Source organism: Dictyostelium purpureum (assembly GCF_000190715.1).
Source record: "Dictyostelium purpureum unplaced genomic scaffold DICPUscaffold_57, whole genome shotgun sequence".
In the NCBI taxonomy this organism is placed as follows: Eukaryota; Evosea; class Eumycetozoa; order Dictyosteliales; family Dictyosteliaceae; genus Dictyostelium; species Dictyostelium purpureum.
The window spans coordinates 87,391-109,330 of NW_003519394.1; the positions used below are offsets into that span (position 1 = coordinate 87,391).

The 21,940-nt window shown below is 25.0% G+C and overlaps 10 protein-coding genes across 10 annotated transcripts; 5 read left to right on the plus strand and 5 right to left on the minus strand.

The window, feature by feature from the left end:
- Window positions 1-310: 310 nt before the first annotated feature.
- On the plus strand, window positions 311-1,357 carry DICPUDRAFT_18595 (uncharacterized protein; the record flags this gene model as incomplete). The annotated part of the gene is made up of 1 exon (XM_003285878.1): window positions 311-1,357. A coding segment is annotated over one exon (1,047 nt), but the record flags the coding sequence as incomplete, so codon positions are not given.
- Window positions 1,358-1,704: 347 nt separating this feature from the next.
- Window positions 1,705-2,035, plus strand: DICPUDRAFT_30114 (uncharacterized protein; the record flags this gene model as incomplete). The annotated part of the gene is made up of 2 exons (XM_003285879.1): window positions 1,705-1,897; window positions 1,989-2,035. Coding segments are annotated over 2 exons (240 nt in total), but the record flags the coding sequence as incomplete, so codon positions are not given.
- Window positions 2,036-2,583: 548 nt separating this feature from the next.
- DICPUDRAFT_149867 (uncharacterized protein) lies at window positions 2,584-4,161 on the minus strand (the record flags this gene model as incomplete). Its single annotated transcript, XM_003285898.1, has 1 exon — window positions 2,584-4,161. The coding sequence occupies one exon, from the start codon at window positions 4,159-4,161 to the stop codon at window positions 2,584-2,586; it is 1,578 nt and encodes a 525-aa protein (XP_003285946.1).
- A 337-nt stretch (window positions 4,162-4,498) lies between these two features.
- Window positions 4,499-5,254, minus strand: DICPUDRAFT_18418 (uncharacterized protein; the record flags this gene model as incomplete). The annotated part of the gene is made up of 1 exon (XM_003285899.1): window positions 4,499-5,254. A coding segment is annotated over one exon (756 nt), but the record flags the coding sequence as incomplete, so codon positions are not given.
- An 850-nt stretch (window positions 5,255-6,104) lies between these two features.
- DICPUDRAFT_76860 (uncharacterized protein) lies at window positions 6,105-9,009 on the plus strand (the record flags this gene model as incomplete). Its single annotated transcript, XM_003285880.1, has 2 exons — window positions 6,105-6,357; window positions 6,434-9,009. 2 exons carry the CDS (start codon window positions 6,105-6,107, stop codon window positions 9,007-9,009), a joined length of 2,829 nt encoding a protein of 942 aa, XP_003285928.1.
- An 867-nt stretch (window positions 9,010-9,876) lies between these two features.
- On the plus strand, window positions 9,877-10,311 carry DICPUDRAFT_149871 (uncharacterized protein; the record flags this gene model as incomplete). The annotated part of the gene is made up of 1 exon (XM_003285881.1): window positions 9,877-10,311. One exon carries the CDS (start codon window positions 9,877-9,879, stop codon window positions 10,309-10,311), a length of 435 nt encoding a protein of 144 aa, XP_003285929.1.
- A 1,193-nt stretch (window positions 10,312-11,504) lies between these two features.
- On the plus strand, window positions 11,505-13,784 carry ABCG8 (uncharacterized protein; the record flags this gene model as incomplete). The annotated part of the gene is made up of 4 exons (XM_003285882.1): window positions 11,505-11,718; window positions 11,824-11,963; window positions 12,047-12,446; window positions 12,525-13,784. 4 exons carry the CDS (start codon window positions 11,505-11,507, stop codon window positions 13,640-13,642), a joined length of 1,872 nt encoding a protein of 623 aa, XP_003285930.1. The 3' UTR covers window positions 13,643-13,784.
- A 99-nt stretch (window positions 13,785-13,883) lies between these two features.
- DICPUDRAFT_53930 (uncharacterized protein) lies at window positions 13,884-16,879 on the minus strand (the record flags this gene model as incomplete). The annotated part of the gene is made up of 2 exons (XM_003285900.1): window positions 14,648-16,879; window positions 13,884-14,044 (listed from the first exon to the last, which is right to left on the minus strand). Exons 1-2 carry the CDS (start codon window positions 16,854-16,856, stop codon window positions 13,884-13,886), a joined length of 2,370 nt encoding a protein of 789 aa, XP_003285948.1. The 5' UTR covers window positions 16,857-16,879.
- A 340-nt stretch (window positions 16,880-17,219) lies between these two features.
- Window positions 17,220-18,016, minus strand: DICPUDRAFT_91615 (uncharacterized protein). Its single transcript, XM_003285901.1, has one exon. It carries the CDS (start codon window positions 17,992-17,994, stop codon window positions 17,275-17,277), a length of 720 nt encoding a protein of 239 aa, XP_003285949.1. The 5' UTR covers window positions 17,995-18,016; the 3' UTR covers window positions 17,220-17,274.
- A 60-nt stretch (window positions 18,017-18,076) lies between these two features.
- On the minus strand, window positions 18,077-19,739 carry DICPUDRAFT_91616 (uncharacterized protein; the record flags this gene model as incomplete). The annotated part of the gene is made up of 1 exon (XM_003285902.1): window positions 18,077-19,739. A coding segment is annotated over exon 1 (1,455 nt), but the record flags the coding sequence as incomplete, so codon positions are not given.
- Between the last annotated feature and the right edge of the window lie 2,201 nt (window positions 19,740-21,940).

The following is a 21,940-nucleotide window of genomic DNA, read 5'->3' on the forward strand; positions in this document are numbered from 1 at the left end:
AAAGTCTTTGTTTCAATTAATACTCAAGGGCTATTGTTTTTTTAAATTAATTAATTAATTCAATATAAAGTCCTTAAATATGTTTTTTAAATTTTATCTGAAAATATAATTAATCTAAAAAAATTTTTATTTACAGATAAATATTTAATAAATTTTGTTGGAAAAGGAAAATTTTATCTTTATCAGATTACTTTATTAATTATATTTATATTTTCTAATTAATTAAACAAGAAAAAATAAATATAAATTATTTTTTTTTAAAATAGTAATTAATTAAAAAATGAGTAATATTAATTATAACTTTTCTAAAAATGGTTTTTTTTTATCAGGAAAAAAAAGAAACAAACAAATCAAGTTAAAATATGAGGTTTTTGGAAATGGAAACGAAAAACTAGTTTTGGTAATGGGAATATTAAGCAATCCTTCTACATGGAAACATCAAATTAAATATTTGCTTAAAAATTATCCACAATATCAGATCGCAAGCTTTTATTACCGTGGTATTGATGGGTCAGAGTTCTATCCAACTACCGGTATTAGGGATTATTCAATGGATATGGAAGATTTTTTAGATTATTTGAAATGGGATAAAGCACACATAGTTTCTACATCTTTTGGTTCACAAGTTTCATATGATTTTGCATTGTATGCACCCCATAGAGTGAATTCTTTGCTTCTATCCTCCATGAAACCCCCATATAAAAACTTTATTGCCGAATGTTCAATAATGATGGATAGTATTTACAAAAAAGATTTAAAAACATTTGAAAAATTATTTTTTTCAAATGATTTTTTAAATTCAAAAGATGAAAACAATAAATCAATGAAATTAAAAATAAAAAATGCTCTTACCAAGCAACTTAAAGAAAGGAGTAAAATATCAAAGGAAGTTATTAAAGATCAATTTAAAAGTTCTTTTAATTTCATTGTAACCGATGAAGATAAACTCATATTGAACCAAAGGGATTTTCCAATATCACTAGTATATGGAACAAATGATGCACTATTTCCATTCAAAGATACACTCAATCTATTGAATATCATCAAACCCGAATGCTTTTCAATAATCAACGGTTGTGGTCACGGTGTTCCTAACGAAAGATTAAAAGATTTTAATTCCGAAATGATTAACACACTAAAATTAAAAAGATCACATGAAAATTCAGAAATTAAATTTTACAAAAATATTTTTGCAAATAACCCTAAAAAAGACATGGAAAATTTTAATTTTAAATTGAATAACCAATCATTATCCAACCAAGTAGTTTTAAATAGTTATATTAATAGTTTTGTTGCTCCTTCCTTCAATTCAGTCCATAATAGTAAATATTCATTGGGGTTGAACTTTTTAAAAAATTTTAAAAAATTCAAATAAAATAGTTATATAACCAATATTTAACTTATTATAACTATCATTCAAACAAATTAAATTTATTTTTTCCTTTTTTTTTTTAAATTTATTTTTTTTATTTTTTTTTTAATTTCAAATTTTTTATTTTTTTTATTTTTTTAATTTTTTTATAACAAGAAACCACAATGAAAGTAACCATTAAAAGTAGTATTTATTTTTAAACCACTGCAATATTATTAAATTTAATACTAATATTTAATATTTTAATACAGAGTATATATTAAATAGATGATTAATACAGGTGCAGACAATTTGGATTTATTAATAAAATATTATTATTTATTTATATTAGATGGAATACAGTTAGTTCATGGCATTGGAATGTAAATGATGAATGTTGTGGTATTTGTAGAATGCCCTTTGATGGATGTTGTGTAGATTGTAAAATACCAGGTGATGATTGCCCACCAGTTTGGGGTGTCTGTAATCATGCATTTCATATGCATTGTATTTTAAAGTGGTTAAATTCAAACGAATTACAACAATGTATAAATCATAATACCCTACAATATCTAAATTTTTTTTCTTAGGAATATAATAATCTAATTTTTTCTTTATTTTTATAAATTAAATTTAGGTCCTATGTGCAGATCTGAATGGAAATTTAAATCTGATGAAAAATAATATTTCATTATTATTTTTTTTATTATAGTTGTAAATTATCAATATCAAAATATCATTATATTTGGATATAATTGTAAATAAATAAATTTTTAAAGAAAAATTGGACCAGAAAAGATCAACAAAATTAAATTTTTTATATTTTTATATAATTTTTTTTACCTGGTATGCCAGCTCCTCATGGAACAATTACCAGATATTTTGTACAGTTATAATTTATAAACATCAAAAACATATTTGAAACTATTTGAAAAAAGAAATGAATATGTTCTATTAGCTGCATTGCAAGTGGGTGAAAGAAAGTTAGGTTAAAAAAGCAATTAAGCAATTGTTGAAACTACACGAATCCTTCAACTTGTCGTTATTCAAATAAAATAGACAGGTACCAAAACAACCCGTTAAAAAGTGCAAACATAAAAAAAATATGAAAAAATAACATGGTTTTATAAAATGTTTTTATTTATATTTATAAATATATCTTTATTCTCGATTTAAATTAAACTTTACAAATTTTTTTATATATTATAGTTTATAATATATAATATATAATTTTATTTATTATAAACAAAACCTTTATGAAGTACAGATTGATCTGGGGACATTAGATGTCTATTAATTGAATTTCTCATTGCTTTACAGGGTAATGATTGGCTGCAATATTTCTCTATAAATAAATATGATACTTTAATATCATCTTTATTAATATTTGATCTTGGATTTTCTGAAAAATTAAAATAAAAGTTTTGGTCTTGGGATAAATTATTATTATTATTATTTGTATCTGGGTATCTTAAAAAATATTTTGTTATAATTGATAATAAAATTGAAACACAATTTGCTTTGCCTGTAGTTGAATGTAATAATATTTTATAGTCTTTATTTTCTTTTATCCTGTCTATTATAAATTTCTCGGCCAATGGAAGTTGTTGTTGTAAATCGTTTTTGCCAATTTTACCCTCTCTAATTGGTAAATGTAAATAGTTGTCTTTATGTTTCTGTGGGCTTGACTCTGTGATAATACCCTCATATGTTATTTCTGAACAGTTTAATATTACATCGAATTTGCTCCAAACACTATTTAAACATTTTAAACTATTACTAACTGTAAAATTTAAATCACCAATATTTTCTGTACCTTCATCTGTATACCTATTGTTCATATGAATATTATTATGGTTATTGTCATTACCACTATTATCACTTTTTTCTTGTTGATCTATTGATATAGATTTAATTTTAGATTCCAATAATAAATTTGAAATAAAATCTTCTAAACAATCCTGTTGTATATCTAGAATTTCTTTACAGTTTGACCAAAATAGTTGTGGTGTTAGGCCATAACTCCAACCTTCTTCATCGTCACCAGCGCCTTGAACATATGAACGATAGGATGGGTGACCTTCTCTTCTGTGATCTGAGCATGATACCAAGTATAATGGATGAAAATCTAAATCGTCTGGATTAACTATTGAATCTGTCCATAGAATTGATTCTGTGTTAATCCAAATAGGTCGAAGAGGTTTATCGATTGACTCTGTAAACTTGCTAAGATCTGCACCACATTTTAGTAACTCTTTTACAAATTTATTTATAACTAGCTTTTCTATTTGATTTTTTTCGGTGGGTGGTACCCAATTTGGTGTATTTAGTTCGCTGTTCCATCGATTTTCTAATATTGAAATTAATTGATTAGCTGATGCTTCATTTTGGTGATTTCTTTTTATATTTTCGATCTTCAAATGCAATAAGGTTCTATTTATAACACAGGTCCATATCGGTATAGTTCGACTAAAGGAGTCTGGGAAATTTTTTCCTTTTCTTGTTGAATCTATTATAATTGCTGCTTTCTTTTTGATTATTATATCTAATAAATGTAGGTTTAATCTATTGGTGCTAAAACTCCAATTACCAAAATGCCCATCTGTCGATTTGAAATAAACTGTTGCATCAAACTTATCAGAATACCATGCACCACACCTTAAATTTGCTATTAATGGTAACCCTGGATATAATGATTCTTGGGTTCTCTTAACAAATTGAGAATCATGATATATTGACTGTAATCTATTAAAAATTCCCAATTCACCTTTAAATACAATTCTATTTGTTTGTGATTTTGAAAAATACATTATTTAATTATTTGTTATTTTTTATAACCATTTATTATTATTTATAAAATGATAAAACGAATTTAAAAAAAAATTAAAAAAAAAAAAAAAAAATAAATTATAAAAAAATAAAAAAAATTAAAAAATATAAAATAAAATAATAGAATTTTTTTTTAAACATTCCATAAATGGATTCATTCATTACTCATAAATAAAAGATAAAAATAGATAAAAAATCAAAAAATTTTTTTTGTAAAATAAAATAAATAAAAAATAGATCTTAAAGTTTTTAGATTTACAATATGTTTTTATTTTTATTTATTTTTACAGTTTAAAATAAAAATAAGGTGATTTATCTAAATGTCATTACCTTAGCTGTTGATGGAATTGCTTTTAAAGAAAGTTTTTGAGTTTTTTTATTACTAAATATTATTGTTGTAACTGATGGTGGTATCGATCCTTGAATAAGTGGTTGGGTAAATCCATATCCTAAAGTTATAGTCTCCGTTGAATGTGGTATATCGCCTGGTTTAAGTGGTTGATTAAAATGATATCCGAATATTAGTGTTTTTACATATGGTGGTATATCTCCTGGTTTAAGTGGTTGATTAAAGTTATCACTAAATGCTAGTATTTCGACTGAATGAGGTATAGATCTTGCTTCAAGAGGTTGATTAAATTGACCTAAAAATGTTAATTCGACCACAGATGATGGTAAAATTCCTGGTGAGAGTGGTTGATTAAAATATTTACCAAAATTTATAATTTCTACAGATGGTGGAATTGATCCTTCGAAAAGTGGTTGATTGAAAAATTCTCCCAACTTTAATATTTTAACAGATTGGGGTATCAATCCTTTTGTAAGTGGTTGGTTGAAACAATTACTAAATGTTATGGAAGTAACTGAAGATGGTATAGATCCTTCATTTAGTGGTGTGTTAAAACTATATCCAAAAACCAATCTCTCTAATGAACTTGGTAAATCTCCTTTATTAATTATTTGATCGAAATCGCTACTTAATGTTAGATGTTTAACTGAATGTGGAATAGAACATTGGCTAAGTGGTTGGTCAAATTGGAAACCAAAACTAAGTGTTTCAAGTGAAGACAATAACGAAAGATTATATTCTTGGGCAGTAAATTCTATTGATACGTTCTTTAAATACTCTTTGTTTGGATATCTTAAATATTGGTCTCTAAAAATAAATTTTTTTTTTTTATAAATGAATACTTTAAAGTGTTGAATAATTTTATTTCTTATAAATAAGTTCCTCCAAACTTTAAAAAATAAATTATCGAAATCCTGTTCTTCCATAGTTTTAATATAAATAAATATATTAATGAAAATAATAAAAAAAAAAAATAAGAAATTTTTAAAAAAAATTTTTAAAAAAATTATATAAAAAATTAATTTTAATTAATTTAAATACCATTCGATAATATTTTAAAAAAATACTTAAAATATTTTAAATTTAGTTTTTTTTTCCATAGTTTTTATATAATTTTTTTTTTGATCTTAGGCAAGAGTAACATGAATACAATAAATATTTTTTAAGATTCTCTCTTTGTAAATTGTATAAAAAAAAAAAAATACAAGAAGTAAAAAAAAAAAATGTAAAATAAAAGTTTTTTTTTTTTTAGTTTGGGAAGGAAATCACCTTTTTTAATTTTTTTTTTTATAATAAAACCATAAAAAATTATAATTTTTACGTTGAAAGCAAGAACGTTATCAAAGGAAAAATATTTTTCATGAATACTTATCTTTCGAAACTTAAGTATTATCTTTTAAAAGAATTAGAGTTATGGAAACTTAACACCAATTGTTTTATTAAAAATAAAATAATTTTATTTTTTATATTTGCGAGAATTTAAACTTAATATCTAAACTTAAAAAAAAAATTTTTATCATATCCAATTTCAAATTTTACTTTTTTTTTTTTTTCATAGTTTAATTTTTAAAAATAATGAAAAATAATATTATTTTTTTAATTTTTTTAATTTTATTACTTGCAACAACTTCACAATCATTTCTATTTTCTGGTAAAATCAAAAGTGTTGAAAAGTTTTCAGATACATTAAAGGAAATATCAAATAACCTCCCTACGAATATTAATCATGGTTTTAATAGAATTTCTCTTTTAATTCCAGAATTATCAAATGCATTCGAGTCTAAAGAACTTGATACTGTTGCACTCAAAGATAAAATTATTTCTACTAGTAAGTATAAATATAAACTATTTAATTAATTAAATTTTACTTTTATTAATAAAATAATTTTTTTCTTTATTTTCAGTCGAATCAACAGAAAAATTAATGGATGGATCTATTAATAGCATCGGAAAAGAAAGAATGGCCGTTTTTGAAGAGTCTAAAAAACTTATTTTAATTCTCAAAGAATCTTTGGTCGAAAGTCAGTTCCAAACCATTGATTACATGGAAAAAAGATTTTATAAAGGTATCGAAAAAGCACTAAAAGAATCTCAAAAATGGCAAAATTTAACGGAGAAGTTTTTAAATGAAGTTGGTCAAGATATTCATTGGTTTTTAGAAGGTCTCAACACTTTTAAAAAATTATTTTATATTGTTTTTTTTACCGTAGTGGCTTTAACGTTAACAATTTCAATTAAAATTAATAATCAAAATATAAGATTCTTTGTATTTATTATTAGCTTTATATTGTTCATCACTTTAATAACCATTAACACCAAAATTGATATTTCAATTTTATTTTCAATCTCATTGTTACCATTCACATTCTTAATCTTGAAATTTAATAGTACAACAAATTTTATAATTTTCCTCAGTATTTTGTGTGTAGGTTCATCCATTATGTCCACAATCTTTCCACATTCCCTTGGCAAATTTTATGATTCTATTCTATCTGGAGAAGATCCATTCCGTGCCACTGTTTGTCCAATGGTTTCATTCCAATTAATCGATATCAGAGATGACAAAGAAATTATTATCCCAGAGTCTGCTGTCAATATTTTCAAAAAACTGCCATCTCCTCTTTATTTATATTCAGAAATTGGGGACTATTCAACTCATAAATCAACGAGGTTAGATTTGTATACAATGATGTTCTTAAAACCAGAAATTAAAAACAATTGTGATTTAGGGCTTTTCCAAGTGAAAACGATAAAAAAATCAGGAAACGAAGGTAAATGTGTTGGATCGAGGGGCTGTACAAGAGGAATTTGGGCCCAGATAATCAAGATATCAGATATTGACACTAAAAGTTTATCACCAAATCTAAAATCTGCTATTAAAAAATTAGATCCAAAAGGTACAATTGTATTATTAGATAGTGAAGGCTCTAATGACCCTGATGGAATGACTGATGGCCATTTAAATATTGTCCAAACAATTTTAATGTCAATCACTTCATCATTTTCATATACCGAACATCTTCAAATCAATGAAAACTTAATCAATAAATTAGCTCTTTTGTCATCTTTTCTTGAATCTTTATACAGATTCAAAAATTCACTTGATGAATGTAACACCAACGAAATGGCATACACAAATGGTATTTCAAGCAAGAAATGGACCGATTTCCCAAAGATCAATTTGATTTTTAGCAACAGTGCCAACCTTGCACTAGAGTTAAATTTAAATTTTGACAACGAAACCGAATTAATCAATAGTTTAGATACAACTAAACTACTATATTCTTACCTTAATGAAGTTAACTTCAAAAAAGAAGATAAATACAAAGAAAGTATTCAAACAATCAAGAGAGTTTGGGGCAATGGTGCCAAGTCTTCAGTCGTATTAACTGCAACAAAAAATGAAGTCAAGTTTTTCCTTGAAGAGCTTTCCGATGCTGTTGATATTCCAGATGAACTTACTTACTCTTCAGAAGCTGGGGCAATATACTCTATTTCAAATCAGGTTTTACCAATGGTTATTAATTCGTTATCAAGTAAAATCTACATGGGTAAAGAAGCTAATGGTGCAGACATTTTAAAAATCATTGATGAATCAAAAGGAGTTATATTTAAATCAATTTCAGCTTCTGCATTTTCATCTTATAGTTCAAGTGAATTCACAAATTTATTAGGAGAACAAGCAAACCAATATAAAAACAATTGGATTCAAGAAACTAGAAACAGAGTCACACCTCTACTACCAATTGAAACATCAAATCAAGAGTGTTACGAATCATCAAGCAACAGATGTGAACCCTCCAAACTAGATGAAATATTAAAACCAGATAAAAAGAGTTTAAATGTCGGTATTTGTACACTTTTGGCTGGTTCACCAAATAATGATAAAACAAATCAAATTGTCAACAAAATCAAATCAGATACCCAACCATTATTAGAAGAGCTCCATCAAAAGAATCAAAACCTTTGTAAATTTAGATGGGTAGAAGGTCAATGGGGTCCCTGTGACGGTCACTGTTTATTAAATAAAAAGAGAGAGATTCATTGCGCATTAGATTCTAAACCAAATCAACCAAGAAAAGATATCTGTTGTGATGGACACAAACCTCATAATATAGAATCATGTGGTAAAAGATCATATCATTGGGCTTATCAAAATTGGGGTGAATGCTCTGGTGTATGCGGTGTTCAGTATAGAAGAGTGGATTGTATAGCATGTGATGGGACTATATCAGATAGTTCAATGTGTTCAAATATACCAAAAGAAATAGATAGCCAACCATGCAATCCAATTTTTACATGGGAAACTTCCGAATGGAGAAATGTTGGTCGTTGCAGAAGGACTGGGATTAGAAGACGAAGAAGATGCGACTTTGAAAGAGATATATTCTGTAAAAAGTGTGGAGTTAATTCCCCAATATATGTATGTGATGGTGTTGCTGGAGCAAAACCATCACACCATAAAAGGGATCGAGGATAAAACCCATTAAATTAAAACTTTTAAAAAAATAATTAGTTTTAATAAAAAAATAAAAAATTATTAATAAAATAAAATATTTAGTTGAAAAAAAATAAAAAAATTCAAAAAAAAATATTTATTTTTGAAAAATATAATTACTTGTTAAACCATATATAGTAATTATGTCTCTTCTTTAAAATTTTATAATATTCCTTTATTTACATAACAATTTTCATTTTCCTCATATTAATTTTTTTCATTTTTTATATTTTATTTTTTAATTTATAATAAGAGATATGTATTTGTAATTTAGAATGGAAAAAACAGAAAGTAGAGCAAAGACAATGTTTCTAAAAATGGTACATCGCCGGCATCATCCAATAAGAATGAAAGTTTAGGTTCAAATATAAATATCAAATGATAAAACTAAAATTATTTCGGTTTGTAATGGTTATTAAAATATTTTAAAAATAAAAAGTAAAGCTTAATGGTATTACATTTTACTAAAGATTTATTTATTAAGTTTTGATGATAAAGAGAAATTTGAAACGTTAAACTCAGACTATTTTTTTTCCCTACTTTTTTTACTTTTTTTTTTTTTAATAAAACCATAAAAAATTATAATTTTTATGTTGAAGCAAGATCGTTATCAAAGGAAAAAGATTTTTATGAATACTTATCTTTCGAAACTTAAGTATTATCTTTTAAAAGAATTAAAATTATGGAAACTTAACATCAATTTTTTTATTAAAAATAAAATAATTACTGAACTTAAAAAAAAATTATACTTAACTAACCAAACTTAAAATAATTTTTTTATTTTTTCATTGTTTAAATAAATTTTTTTTTTTTTTTCATAATTAATAAAAGTTAAACTTTTTTAAAAAAATGAAAAATACTATTATTTTTTTCATTTTTTTAATTTTATTAATTGGTACAAATTCAGAATCATGTGGTAAAAGATCATATCATTGGGAATATCAAAATTGGGGTGAATGCACTGGTGAATGCGGTGTTCAATATAGAAGAGTAGATTGTGTATCATGCGATGGAACCATATCAGATAGTTCAATGTGTTCAAATATACCAAAAGAAATGGATAGCCAACCATGCAATCCAATTTTTACATGGGAAACTTCCGAATGGAGAAATGTTGGTCGTTGCAGAGGAGGTTGTATACGAAGAAGATGCAACTTTGAAAGAGATATATATTGTAAAAAGTGTGGAGTTAATGCACCAATATATGAATGTGATGGTGTTGCTGGAGTAAAACCACCTACCCATAAGCGAGATCGAAAATTAAAACTTATTAAACAAAAATAAAATTCAAAGCTTTTTAAAAAAATAATTATTTAGAAAAAATAAAATGAAATAAATAAATCTATTTTCGAAGTTGCGACGAAATAAAAAAAAAAATAAAAAAAAAATAAAAATAATATTAATTTAGAAAAATAAAATAATATTAATTTAGAAAAATATATTGTTTTTTTATCGACCCACCCCATAACATTTAAGGGTTAAGATTTAAATTTAAACAAGGAACTTTTTATTTTGAAAATGTTTTAAAAAGATATCATATGATATTTTCAATTACTTGTACATAGAAGTTAATGAATTATTAATTAAAAAAAAAAAAAAATTAGTGCAAACAAAATAAAAACCAAAAAAATTAAAAAAACAACCAAATTTGTTTTAAAATTAAAATATATTTTTGTATAATCACTTTTTAGATAAAGTGTTTTTTAAATAACTTTTTTAAAATATATATGACCATTTATTATGTCATTATCTAAATTTGGTTTGATGGTTTCATGACAGGTGGTGTTTATTTTTTTTTTAATTAAAAACAAGTTTGTCAGTTGTCAAAATAATTTTAAAATTTTTTTTGTTTTTTTTTTTAATTAAATTTGGCCTGGTTTTTATCATAATTATCTTTGACGGAGTGAAAGATTATTCTTTCAATAAATACACGATTATGTGTATGCATAATTTCACTTTTTCACTATTTCTATTTTTAAAATATTATTATTATTAATTATTATTATTTTTTTTTTTTTTTTTTAGTTAACCGAATTATTTTTTTTTTTTTTTTATTTTTTTTTTTTTTTTGTTTAAATTTTAAATTTTTTGTTTTTAATTTCTTTTCATTATAACACTTTTTTTCATAATAACGCTTTTTCAACAACACAAAAAGTTTTATTATATTTCACACATTTCCCTCTTTTTTATAAATAAATAATTTTTTTTTATAAATAAATAATAATTTTATCTTTTTTTATTTATTTTTATTCTTAAAAAATTTTATATAATTTTTTTTTAATTTTTATCCCTAAAAATTAAAAAAAATCACATTTCTTTAATAAACACATTATCTTTTTTTTCTTTAAATAAAGTATTTTAGATGGCTTACAAAACTAGTTTATACAAGTTCAGTTATTTAGTTAATGATTAAAATGGAATTAGAAAATATCAATAAAATTAATAGTACAACCACCACCACCAACACACCAGCTGTAATGGATAGCAACAACAATACAAAAGGTGTCCAATTAACCTTTAAGAATATCACTTATAGGGTAGAAAATAAAAAATACAAAAAACAATTAAAAAAACAAGCTGAAGCTAAAAAGAAAAAAAATGACGACTATGAAAATAATCCAAATTTCACCGATATCAAAGTTGAAAAAGAATTAACAATTCTTAACAATGTTAGCGGTGTGATAGAAAAAGGTAATTATTATTACATATTAGATCTCTTTTAAAATATAAATTTTATTTAAAATTATAAAATATTAATATTTAAAAAAAAAAAAAAAATTTTAATTTTAATAATAGGTGAATTATGTGCACTAATGGGTCCATCAGGTAGTGGCAAATCAACACTACTAGATATCCTTGCTGAACGTAAAACAACAGGTAAAATTACTGGTAAACTCTTGATCAATGGTAAAGAAGTCGGTGAAGCTTATAAAAAGGTAAGATTAATAAATAAGAGAAAGAGAAAACTAAAATTTAAATAATAAATTCTAATAAATATTTTTTATTTTTTTCATTATAGTTTTGCTCTTATGTTACACAGGAGGATGTTTTATTACAAACTGCAACAGTATTTGAAACAATTAAATTCTATGCAGATTTGAAATTACCAGATATGACTGAGGAAGATAAAGTTAATAGAGTTGAACAGGTTATTGAAGATGTAGGTTTAACCCACAGAAGAGATGCTATGATTGGCGGTATTTTACCAGGTGGCATTTTTATCAAGGGTTTATCAGGAGGTGAAAAACGTAGAGTCTCAATTGGCTGCGGTTTAGTAACTAATCCTTCTTTAATTTTCTTGGATGAACCAACCTCTGGTCTTGATTCAGTAACTGCATTATCAGTAATGAGAACTTTATTAGATCTCACAAAAACTAAAGGTTGTACTATTATTGCCAGTATTCATCAACCACGTGGAGGTATGTATTATTAATACTATATTTTAAAATAATATCAAAAGGAGATTAATACTAATCTAATATTCATTATAATTATAGAAATTTTCGAATTATTTAACAAAGTTATGGTTGTTATTAAAGGTAAAATGATTTACAGTGGCAGTAATATATTGGAATATTTTGAACAGTTAGGTTATAAATGTCCAAATAATATGAATCCAGCAGATTATTGTTTAGATACAGCTGTAGAAATTGGAGATGGCGATCGTTATGAAGAAATTTGCACACAATGGCAAAAGACTTGGGAAAATGAAATTGTCAATGAAATTACCCAACCTCAAATTGCACTTGAAAAGCCAAAAGCCATCGGATTGCAATATCAATACTACTATCTATTGAAGCGTTCTTGGAAAGATCTCTTAAGAAATCCAGGTAATTTTATTGCAAGAGTTGGAACAGCTGTAGTCACAGGTTTACTTTATGGTGCTTGTTTTGCTGGTTTAAAAGAAACTGACAAAGATGTACAAAAAATCATTGGTGTCATTTTCTTTTTAATCACTGGTTTAAATTTAACCCCATTCGCTGCCATTTCAATCTTTATTAGTCAACGTACTTTGTTCAACGCTGAAAGAGCTTCAAAAGTCTATCACTCATTCCCATACTACCTCTCTCTAGTCACCGTAGAAGCTTTGGTGGTCTTCTTGGTGGCCCTTATCAATGCTATGGTTTGTTATCTTCTTGCCCATCTACGTTGGGATGCAGGTTCCTTTTTCTTTGCAATGTTAAATTATTTCTTTGTTCACTTGTTATCTGACTATCTAATTTGCACTCTTGCAAATTTGACAGGTGCTAGTGATTTAACATTTGCATATGGTTCCGGTTTGTCAGTAGTCTATATGTTATTTGCAGGTTTCTTTGTTCCAGTCCAAGAATTACCAAAAGCATTTGGTTGGCTCCACTATATCAATCCCATTTTCTATTCATTCGTATCATTAATGCAGGTTCAATTCAAAGATTTAGATCTCAAATGTGTAGAGCAAACTAATGGTAATTACACCATTCCATGTCAATTCAATAATGGAAATGAAGTTCTAATGTACTATGGTATTGATGAATGGACAGCAGGTGATAGTTTTGGTATAGTTGTTTTATGGACAGTCTTCTTTTTCGCTACCTCTTATTTAGCACTCCACTATTTAAACAAAGAAAAAAGATAGATACACAGGATCAATCATCAAATAATAATATATATGATAACATGACATAAATATTATTCAATCATTAACTAAAATAAATATAAAAAAAAAAAATTCTAATTCCATTTTAATCAAATTAAATAAACATTATATTATATTTTTAAAAAAAAAAAAAGAGATAAAACTTTTTATTTGTTATTTATTTTAATATGGTATATAATTAAATATATTTTTTTTTTTTTTTTTTTTTTTATTTTTTTATTTATAAATCTTGGTTCATTAAATCAGTTTTAGTAATTACACCAACTAATCTGCCCATTGAAGTGACAAAAGTAAAACCTAAACCTAACATTGTGAACAAATGGAATACTTTGTTGAGAGGAGTTAAATCTGGGACTTGAGATGGTGCTAAATCCATTAATACTGCTGATTCACCAGATTGGATAATATCACCAAAAATATGTTCACCCCAAATATCTTCACCCTTGAGTTTTAAATCATCAATTGAAATATCAAAACTATGGAAATCATTATCAATATTGTTGTTATTGTTATTATTATTGTTGTTATTGTTATTGTTATTATTATTTATATTATTATTGTTTATTGTATTATAATTGAAATTTGATGGTTCTGTAGATGTTGTGGTTGTTGTAGTTGTTGTATGATCATGTCTGTTTCTTAAAATTGGTTTTGAAGGATTAACTAATGGATCTGATTCTTCGTCATCGTCTTCATTATTATTACTATTACTATTATTATTATTATTACTTTCATCACTACCCAAACTAATATTTTCATCTTCAATTTCTTTTACTAATTCTAAAGTTTCTTTATTTTTGGGTATTACTTCAAAATCGCTGCTACTGTTACTACTGCTACCTGTGCTATTATTATTATCTCCATGAAGTTCTTTATTTTCATTATATTGTTGAATTAATCTTTGATGTTCCTCTTCCTCTTCTTCGTCCTCTTGCTGATAGTTATTGTTATTTATTTTATTATCTATAGTTGTTAATATGGCACCACTAATACTTGTATTATTATTTGTTTGTTTTATATTAGATTTTAATTTTTCCCTAAACTCGGTTAATTTACTTTCCATAATTTCAATATGATTATCAACCATATACATAATTGAGCTTCTTTCTACTATACCAACCAATAGCATGTTTTCTTTTGAATCTACAACTGGTATAAAAGTGTATCTAAAGTTTTCAAGAAATGCTCTTATTTCTCTGACAGTACTTCTCATTGAAAGGAAGTTTATATTCTTTCTCATAACTTGTTTTGCAGTCATGATATAAACCTTTGAACTTCTGTAATTTGATAAAAATGGTAAACCTTGAATCTTTAAAGCGGTATCGAAAAGAGGTCTATTTAACATATTACCTGTAGCGGTTGATGTAATTGAGCAAATTAAAATTGGTACCAATAATGAAATTTGACCAGTTAATTCCAATACGAAAATAGATGGTGAGATATTACGAATTGTACCAGATACCAAACCAGCCGAGGCGATGGCGGCATAACCTTGTGGTGAAATTGCTTCAGAGTCAAAGAAGTCTTTTAATACCTCACCAAATAGACGACCTAAACCAGCACCAGTTACAATGAATGGGGTAATAGCACCACCTGGGATTGGGAGAATAATGTTGAATGCAGTTAATAAAAGTTTGCAACAGATAAATACCAAAAGATTATAGTATTTGTAGTTTGGTGAATCGGCTGCGGTAAAGGTTCCATCAGCAGGATCACCCTCCTTTAATAACTCTTTCATGGCTTTTGATAATGGGATACGACAGAATGGACCAGCTAAATATGTGATGGTAGCACTAAGTAATGCAATTACCACAACTAAACCAATACGACTTTGTTTTAAAATTGGGTAACGGAGACGGAAACGTACTAATTTCTCATAGACAAATACAAAGAAAGCACCAATAAGACCAGTGATTACACCAATGATAACAAATGTAATAAGATCTAAAATACCATATGTCTTTGAGATAAAGTTAAAAGAGTAGACCGATTGAAAACTTTCACCCTTGAAGAGGAATCTAGTGAAATAAAAGATAACAGCAGTTGTGGTACCACAAAAGAAACCTTTCCATAAATTACCCATTACAGCAGTGGTAGCAGTTACCTCGATAGCGAATAATAAACCACCAATAGGAGCACCAAAATTTGCAACAACACCACTAGTTAGAGCACAAATTAACATTTGATATCTTACGATTTGGTTCTTTTTAATGTTTGCAAAGAATCTAAGATTCATCATTTCTTGGGCAATAATAGCAGATGCGTGCATGAATGGACCAGTACGACCAATAGTTAAACCAGCGGCAGTAGCACAAACCATACCACCAATTTTAGAAACCAATGTTTTCAAACCCAATACACGACTGAGATTAATACCAGACATAATAGACTTCATCTCAGGGATACCCGAACCGACGGCATAGGGGGAGATGAAACTAATGCAGCATACACTAAAGAAAGCAAAAGCTACACTATAACCTACAAATATTAAACCCTCGATAAAATCATAACGAACATTCTGGCCATTTTGATGTTGAGAGGTGATGAATGTACGAAGAGCACTTAGCTCCATTAAAAGGAAGTCACAAAATAAACCCATAATAGCGACCAATATACCCAAGATTGGAATGAATAGTAATGTTGAAATACGTTCTTTTGCAAGCCAATGTGTAAATTTCTTTTTATATGATGTAATATCTGTAACGACATCGATTTCATCCTTGTCTAATGTTGGATCGGCTTGAAGATTGGAATACATATCGACCGATTCGAAAATTACATCGTAATCGGTATTTGAGGTTGATTGATATTCCTTTGTATCTTTAATCTTTGTTAAAACTGTATGCATCTTCTTTCTATATTCATTCGAACGAATCTTTGACACGACTGTTTGCATTCTATTATTTATATCATCTGAACCATGTTGAAAAAAATTTACAAATCTATCTCTGTGTACTTGAAAATCCACATTCAATGGATTTAAATCTATATTGCTAAAAACATTTTGAATTTGATTTATCGGATTAAATGAAAATGTTGATTTATTACTGTCATTATTATTATTATTATTACTATCATCGTTATTATTATTATTATTACTGCTATTATTATTATTACTATTTAAATTATTTAATTCAATATCATTTTCATTTTCATCTTCTTCATTTAGTCTTTTAAATTTATCTGAAGACATTTATTAAAATTAATATCTAATTTTTTTTGTTTTAATAATGTGGTTTATTTATAATTTACACACATATACATATACACACAAAAACATAAATAAAATAAATATTTAAAAAAAACAAAAAAAAAAAAATGGTGGATTGGGGTAAAAAAATTGAAAAAAATTAAAAAAAAAAATAAAAAAATTAAAATAAAAAAAACAAAAAAATCAACAAGTTATCGGTTTTTTTTTTTTACAAATATAAAATATAATTATAAAATACCAACACAATATAATAAAACTAAAAAACAAATTATAAATAGTTTTAGATTTTATTATAAATTAAAAAAAAAAAATGCTTATATAAGATTAAAATAAAAGAGAAAATTTGTGTGGTGGAGATTTTTAAAAATTATTTATTTAAAATGATTAAATTATTTTAATTTTATTTAAATAAAATATTAATCAATTTATTTTGATTTAAAATATTAATTTTGTATTCCAAACAGATTGGTAAAATAATTTGTCTTGAGCATGATTTATTCATTTGAATATGTTTATAGATTAAACTGGGTGAGCTAATTGGAGAGTATATATTCTTTGAAAGATTTAGGTTTTGTAAATTTGCACCAGTAGGTGTAGAATTGTTGCTGGGAGTATGACGACGATTTAAATAGATTAAAAACTCTAATAATGAATCAGTATCACTAAGATTGTTGTTTGATAGATTTAAAAATGAAATAGAATGGTTCTTTAGAAGATTGTAACCTAAACATTTTAAATCGTTTTCGTTGATGACTTCATTGACTAGTGATAGAGATACCAAAGTTTGGTTCATTGAAATTGCTTTAAAGAAAATAGAATTGTCAATTAAACTGATATCTTGTGCACTATTACCACAATCTTCATAAAAGCCATTATTATTGTTGTTGTTGTTTTCATAATCGCTAATGTTGTCATCATCATACAGCTGTAGTTGCTGATTTTGTTTTTGAAATTTATGATTATCGGCCAATAATGTGTCCCAACAAGAAATTGCAAGACTTTTTAAAGTTGTATTCTTCATCAATGCCTCTGAAAATAAAGTTGCAAAGGTTTTAAATTGTTTACTTGTCAAATTGAATGGGTTTATATCACCACTATCATCATGAGAGTATTGTTCCATTTCATACACTGGTGGTTCATCCAAGAATGCATTTTCAATACCAACGCCACTGTAAATAGTTTGATCATCATCTTCGTAGTATCTATAAAAGTCATGAATAACTAGTGTTTCTAAACTCGTATTATTTGATAGTGCCATGCCAATGTCATGTATGTATTTTCTGACTGAATGTGATTCATCATTTGTATCAATTGCTATTGAGTCCCAATATGCCTCCCCACCAACTTCTGGGATGATATGCTCAAAACAATATAGGTCATTTAAAAGTAATGAACATTCGATACTGCTTAATAAATTATTTTCAATTGCTTCTTTGAAATCTTTTAAATCCATAAAATCATGTGATTTAATAACAATTTCTTGAATATATTGATGATTTTGTTGTTGATTATTAATTATTATTTCATTTGTTTCTTCTTGATCTTCAATATTAATCTGTTGTTGTTGTTGTTGTTGATTATAAAAATTAAATAAATCTGAATACCCATAGTGAATAGTTGAATCATAGGAGCTGTCTAAGAGGAGCTTTTTAGGTTTGAAAAAATTCACTATATCCCAATTCATTTCTTGACTAATGTTACATAAACAATGAATAAATTCTACGTTTAGATTCTTTGGCAATCTGCTACTCTTTGTATAGTGGTCAATCGACTCTAAGTTACAATAGAGGTCATTAAAAAACAACTTTAGAGACAGCTTTATGGTATTTGTAAAATTGGCAGGAAACTTTTCAAAGATATCAAATGGACTATCATTACCTACAACAATAACTAGTGAAATTCTTTCTAAATTTGGTGATTCGTTGGATAATAGTTGCCATGAGTTTTGCCATGTTGGTAATATTTTATCAAATTCTATTTCTGTTAAATAATTGAATTGAATTCTACCAAACTTCAATGAGGTATATAATAAACTGCTGCTACTTAATCTCTTATTCTCCTCTTCATCTTCAAGTAATTGCTTTCTTTTTTTATAAATCTTTTCTTCATTGCTGAGCATCTTGCTGACACCATTACTTGCACTTTCTTGAGCCCCCAAGTGATGATTTAATAATGAATAAAAGTAGTTGTTGTCCTTGTCATTGTTTCTATTTATAATTGATACCAAGAATCTTAATGGTAAGAATGTGTTCATTTTGGTGGTGATATTAAACCATTTCCAACAAACTAGTGAATAGCTAAAGTCTAAATTAAACTTTTTTAATTTGATTGTATTTGATTTTCTATATTTATTATAATTGTTATAGTTATTGCTACTATGATTACTATTGGAACTATCGCATATTATTAAATCGTTGAATCCATCATCCATCAAATATGATATTATTTTTTTAATTATATAATCTGGTATTAAATATTCATATTTTATTTTTTTTTTATTTTTTTTTATTTTACTATTATTATTTATATTGTTTATTAAATAGTTATTTATACTTTGATTTTGGATTTGATTATTACTGGCTATTTTTTTATTAATTTTGTTATTATTATTATTATTAATATGTGAGACTATACAAGAATTTTCATTTTCATATACCATGTTTTTATTATTTTTTAAAACTCAAATATTATTTATTAAATTACTATATTTTAATTTTTTAAATCTTTATTTCTTTTTCTTTTTTGCGTGCATTCAACAATTTGGTTTTTTTAATTTATTATAAGTGGGAGATAATATGCATGTATATACACAGAAAAAAAAAAAAATAAAAAAAAAGTGTGGATAATGCTATTTTATATTTTTTTCGTTTTTTTATATATTAAATTTTAATGATATATATATATAATATTTGAAAAATATAATTGTATTTAAAATTAAAAAAGAGAATATGGTTAAATAAATTTTTTTTTATAATTTTTTTAATTTTTATTTTTTTTAATTTTTTTTTATTTTTATTTTTTTTTTCCTTCTTTTTATAATTTTTTTTTTGTCTTCGAGTGTGGTGCACGCCGTTTGTGTGATTATAATACCAAATTTACCTTTTATAAAACATAATTTTTTTTTTTTTTTTTTTATAAAATTTTATTCTTTTACTTTAAATGTTAATAAAAACAAATAGATACATTTTAAAAAAATTAAATTATATTTTGTGTGTGAAGGAGTGTTTAAGTGTGAGAATGTAGGTTAAAATAAAATTATACACACACTTTTTTTTTTTTTATCTATTTAATATTTATTTGTATTTTTTTTTCTAATTAAAGTTTAATACGACAACAAAATCGTTAAAATATTCTTTTATTAATATTTAAAAGATGGCAAATTGTTATTTATTTTTTTAGAATCACATCATCATTTGAATAACAACAACAAAATAGATTACCACAAGAAAATATCTACATCATTCAGTTGTAATTTTACAAAAAGACATTTGTTGTTGTCACTTATTATATTAAAAATATTAAATTTATACTATATTATCTTAATTTTTATTTTATTTTAATTTAATTTAATTTTTTTTTTTAAAAACACTACCATTTTTGGAAAATAAATTCTATTTATCATTCAAAAAGATATTTTAAAAGCCACTATAAATTATAGTAGTATTTGAAACATACAAGAATATAATTAAATTATATTAAATTATATTAAATTAAGTAAAATTAAATAAAATAAAATTAAATTAAATTAAATTAAATCAAATAGTCACCACAAAAATCCCTAAAAATAACCTTATTTATTATTATTATTTTATTTTTATTTTTAAAAATTAAACAATACTTATGATATACAATTTGAATTTTTTACAGCAAAAAACACAACAATTGTACACCTACCAACACAACATTAATATAATCCAATATTTCATATATAATGCACATTATGATTTTAAATTTTATTGTATTTAATATGATGTTAATATTTAATTTTAGTTTCAAAAATAGATATTAATAATCAATTTATTTTATTTCTTTTTCAAAAAATTCTTAATAAAATAATTCCAAATTCGTGGATTTTTATTTTTTTCAAAAAAAAAAAAATTTTTTTTTTTTTTACGAATTTTAAAAAAAAAAGGGTATCAAGATATTTTTTGGAATTGAAAAAATAATTTTTTGAGATATTCGGATCTTTGGGAAACCAGGAGCAGGTTTTAATGGTTGCAACCATTAAGTTGAAAGTTATTTTGTAAACATTTTTTAATTTTTTTAATTTTTTTATTTTTTTTAAATTTTTTTATAAAATTTATTTTTTATTTTTATTTTTTTATTTTTATAATATTTTCATTTCCAACACACACACAAAAATAAAAAGTTAAGATGGGTTCTCTATCTTACACTTTATTATTGTTTTTTGTTTTTGTAATATATAGTAATAATAATATTTTATTTTCAAATGGTGAAGTTTTAAAAGAAACCGAATGTATGTCTATTTTCCTATTCTCCCACATTTTTTTTTTTTTTTTTTTTTTAATTTTTTTTTTTTATTTTAAAAATATTCTTAACCCATTTTTTTTTTTTTTTAAAAATTTTTATTAAAAAAAAATTGGGGATAAAAAATAATTAACCGGAATTTCCCAGTACCTGAGGATAAGTTAAATTTTTTTAAATATGAAAACGTAAGGGGAAAAATTGATTTTTGCACCTCATTGCCCTATCAAAAAGCTTCTTTCGGCTGGGTATACCAGCAAGTTTCTTCAATTATATTAAAATTTTCCGGTGTTTCAAAATTCCCATTAACCGGTTCAAATTTTAGCTGGTTTAGAAATATTTAAAGTTTTTCATTTGAAAAAATAAAATTGGGGGGAAATTTGATAAAAAATGGTTTTACTCCTGGCGCATCCCAAATATTTTTCTACCTGGGCCGCCATAAAATTTTAAACTTTGGGGGGGGTATTTTCAAAAATTTAGATTAAATTAAAAGTGGAGCTCTAATTCCAAATATTGGCAAAACAAATCCTTTATCCCAAGGGGGCAAGTTAATAACTGGAGGAAAACCCATTTAATTTTTT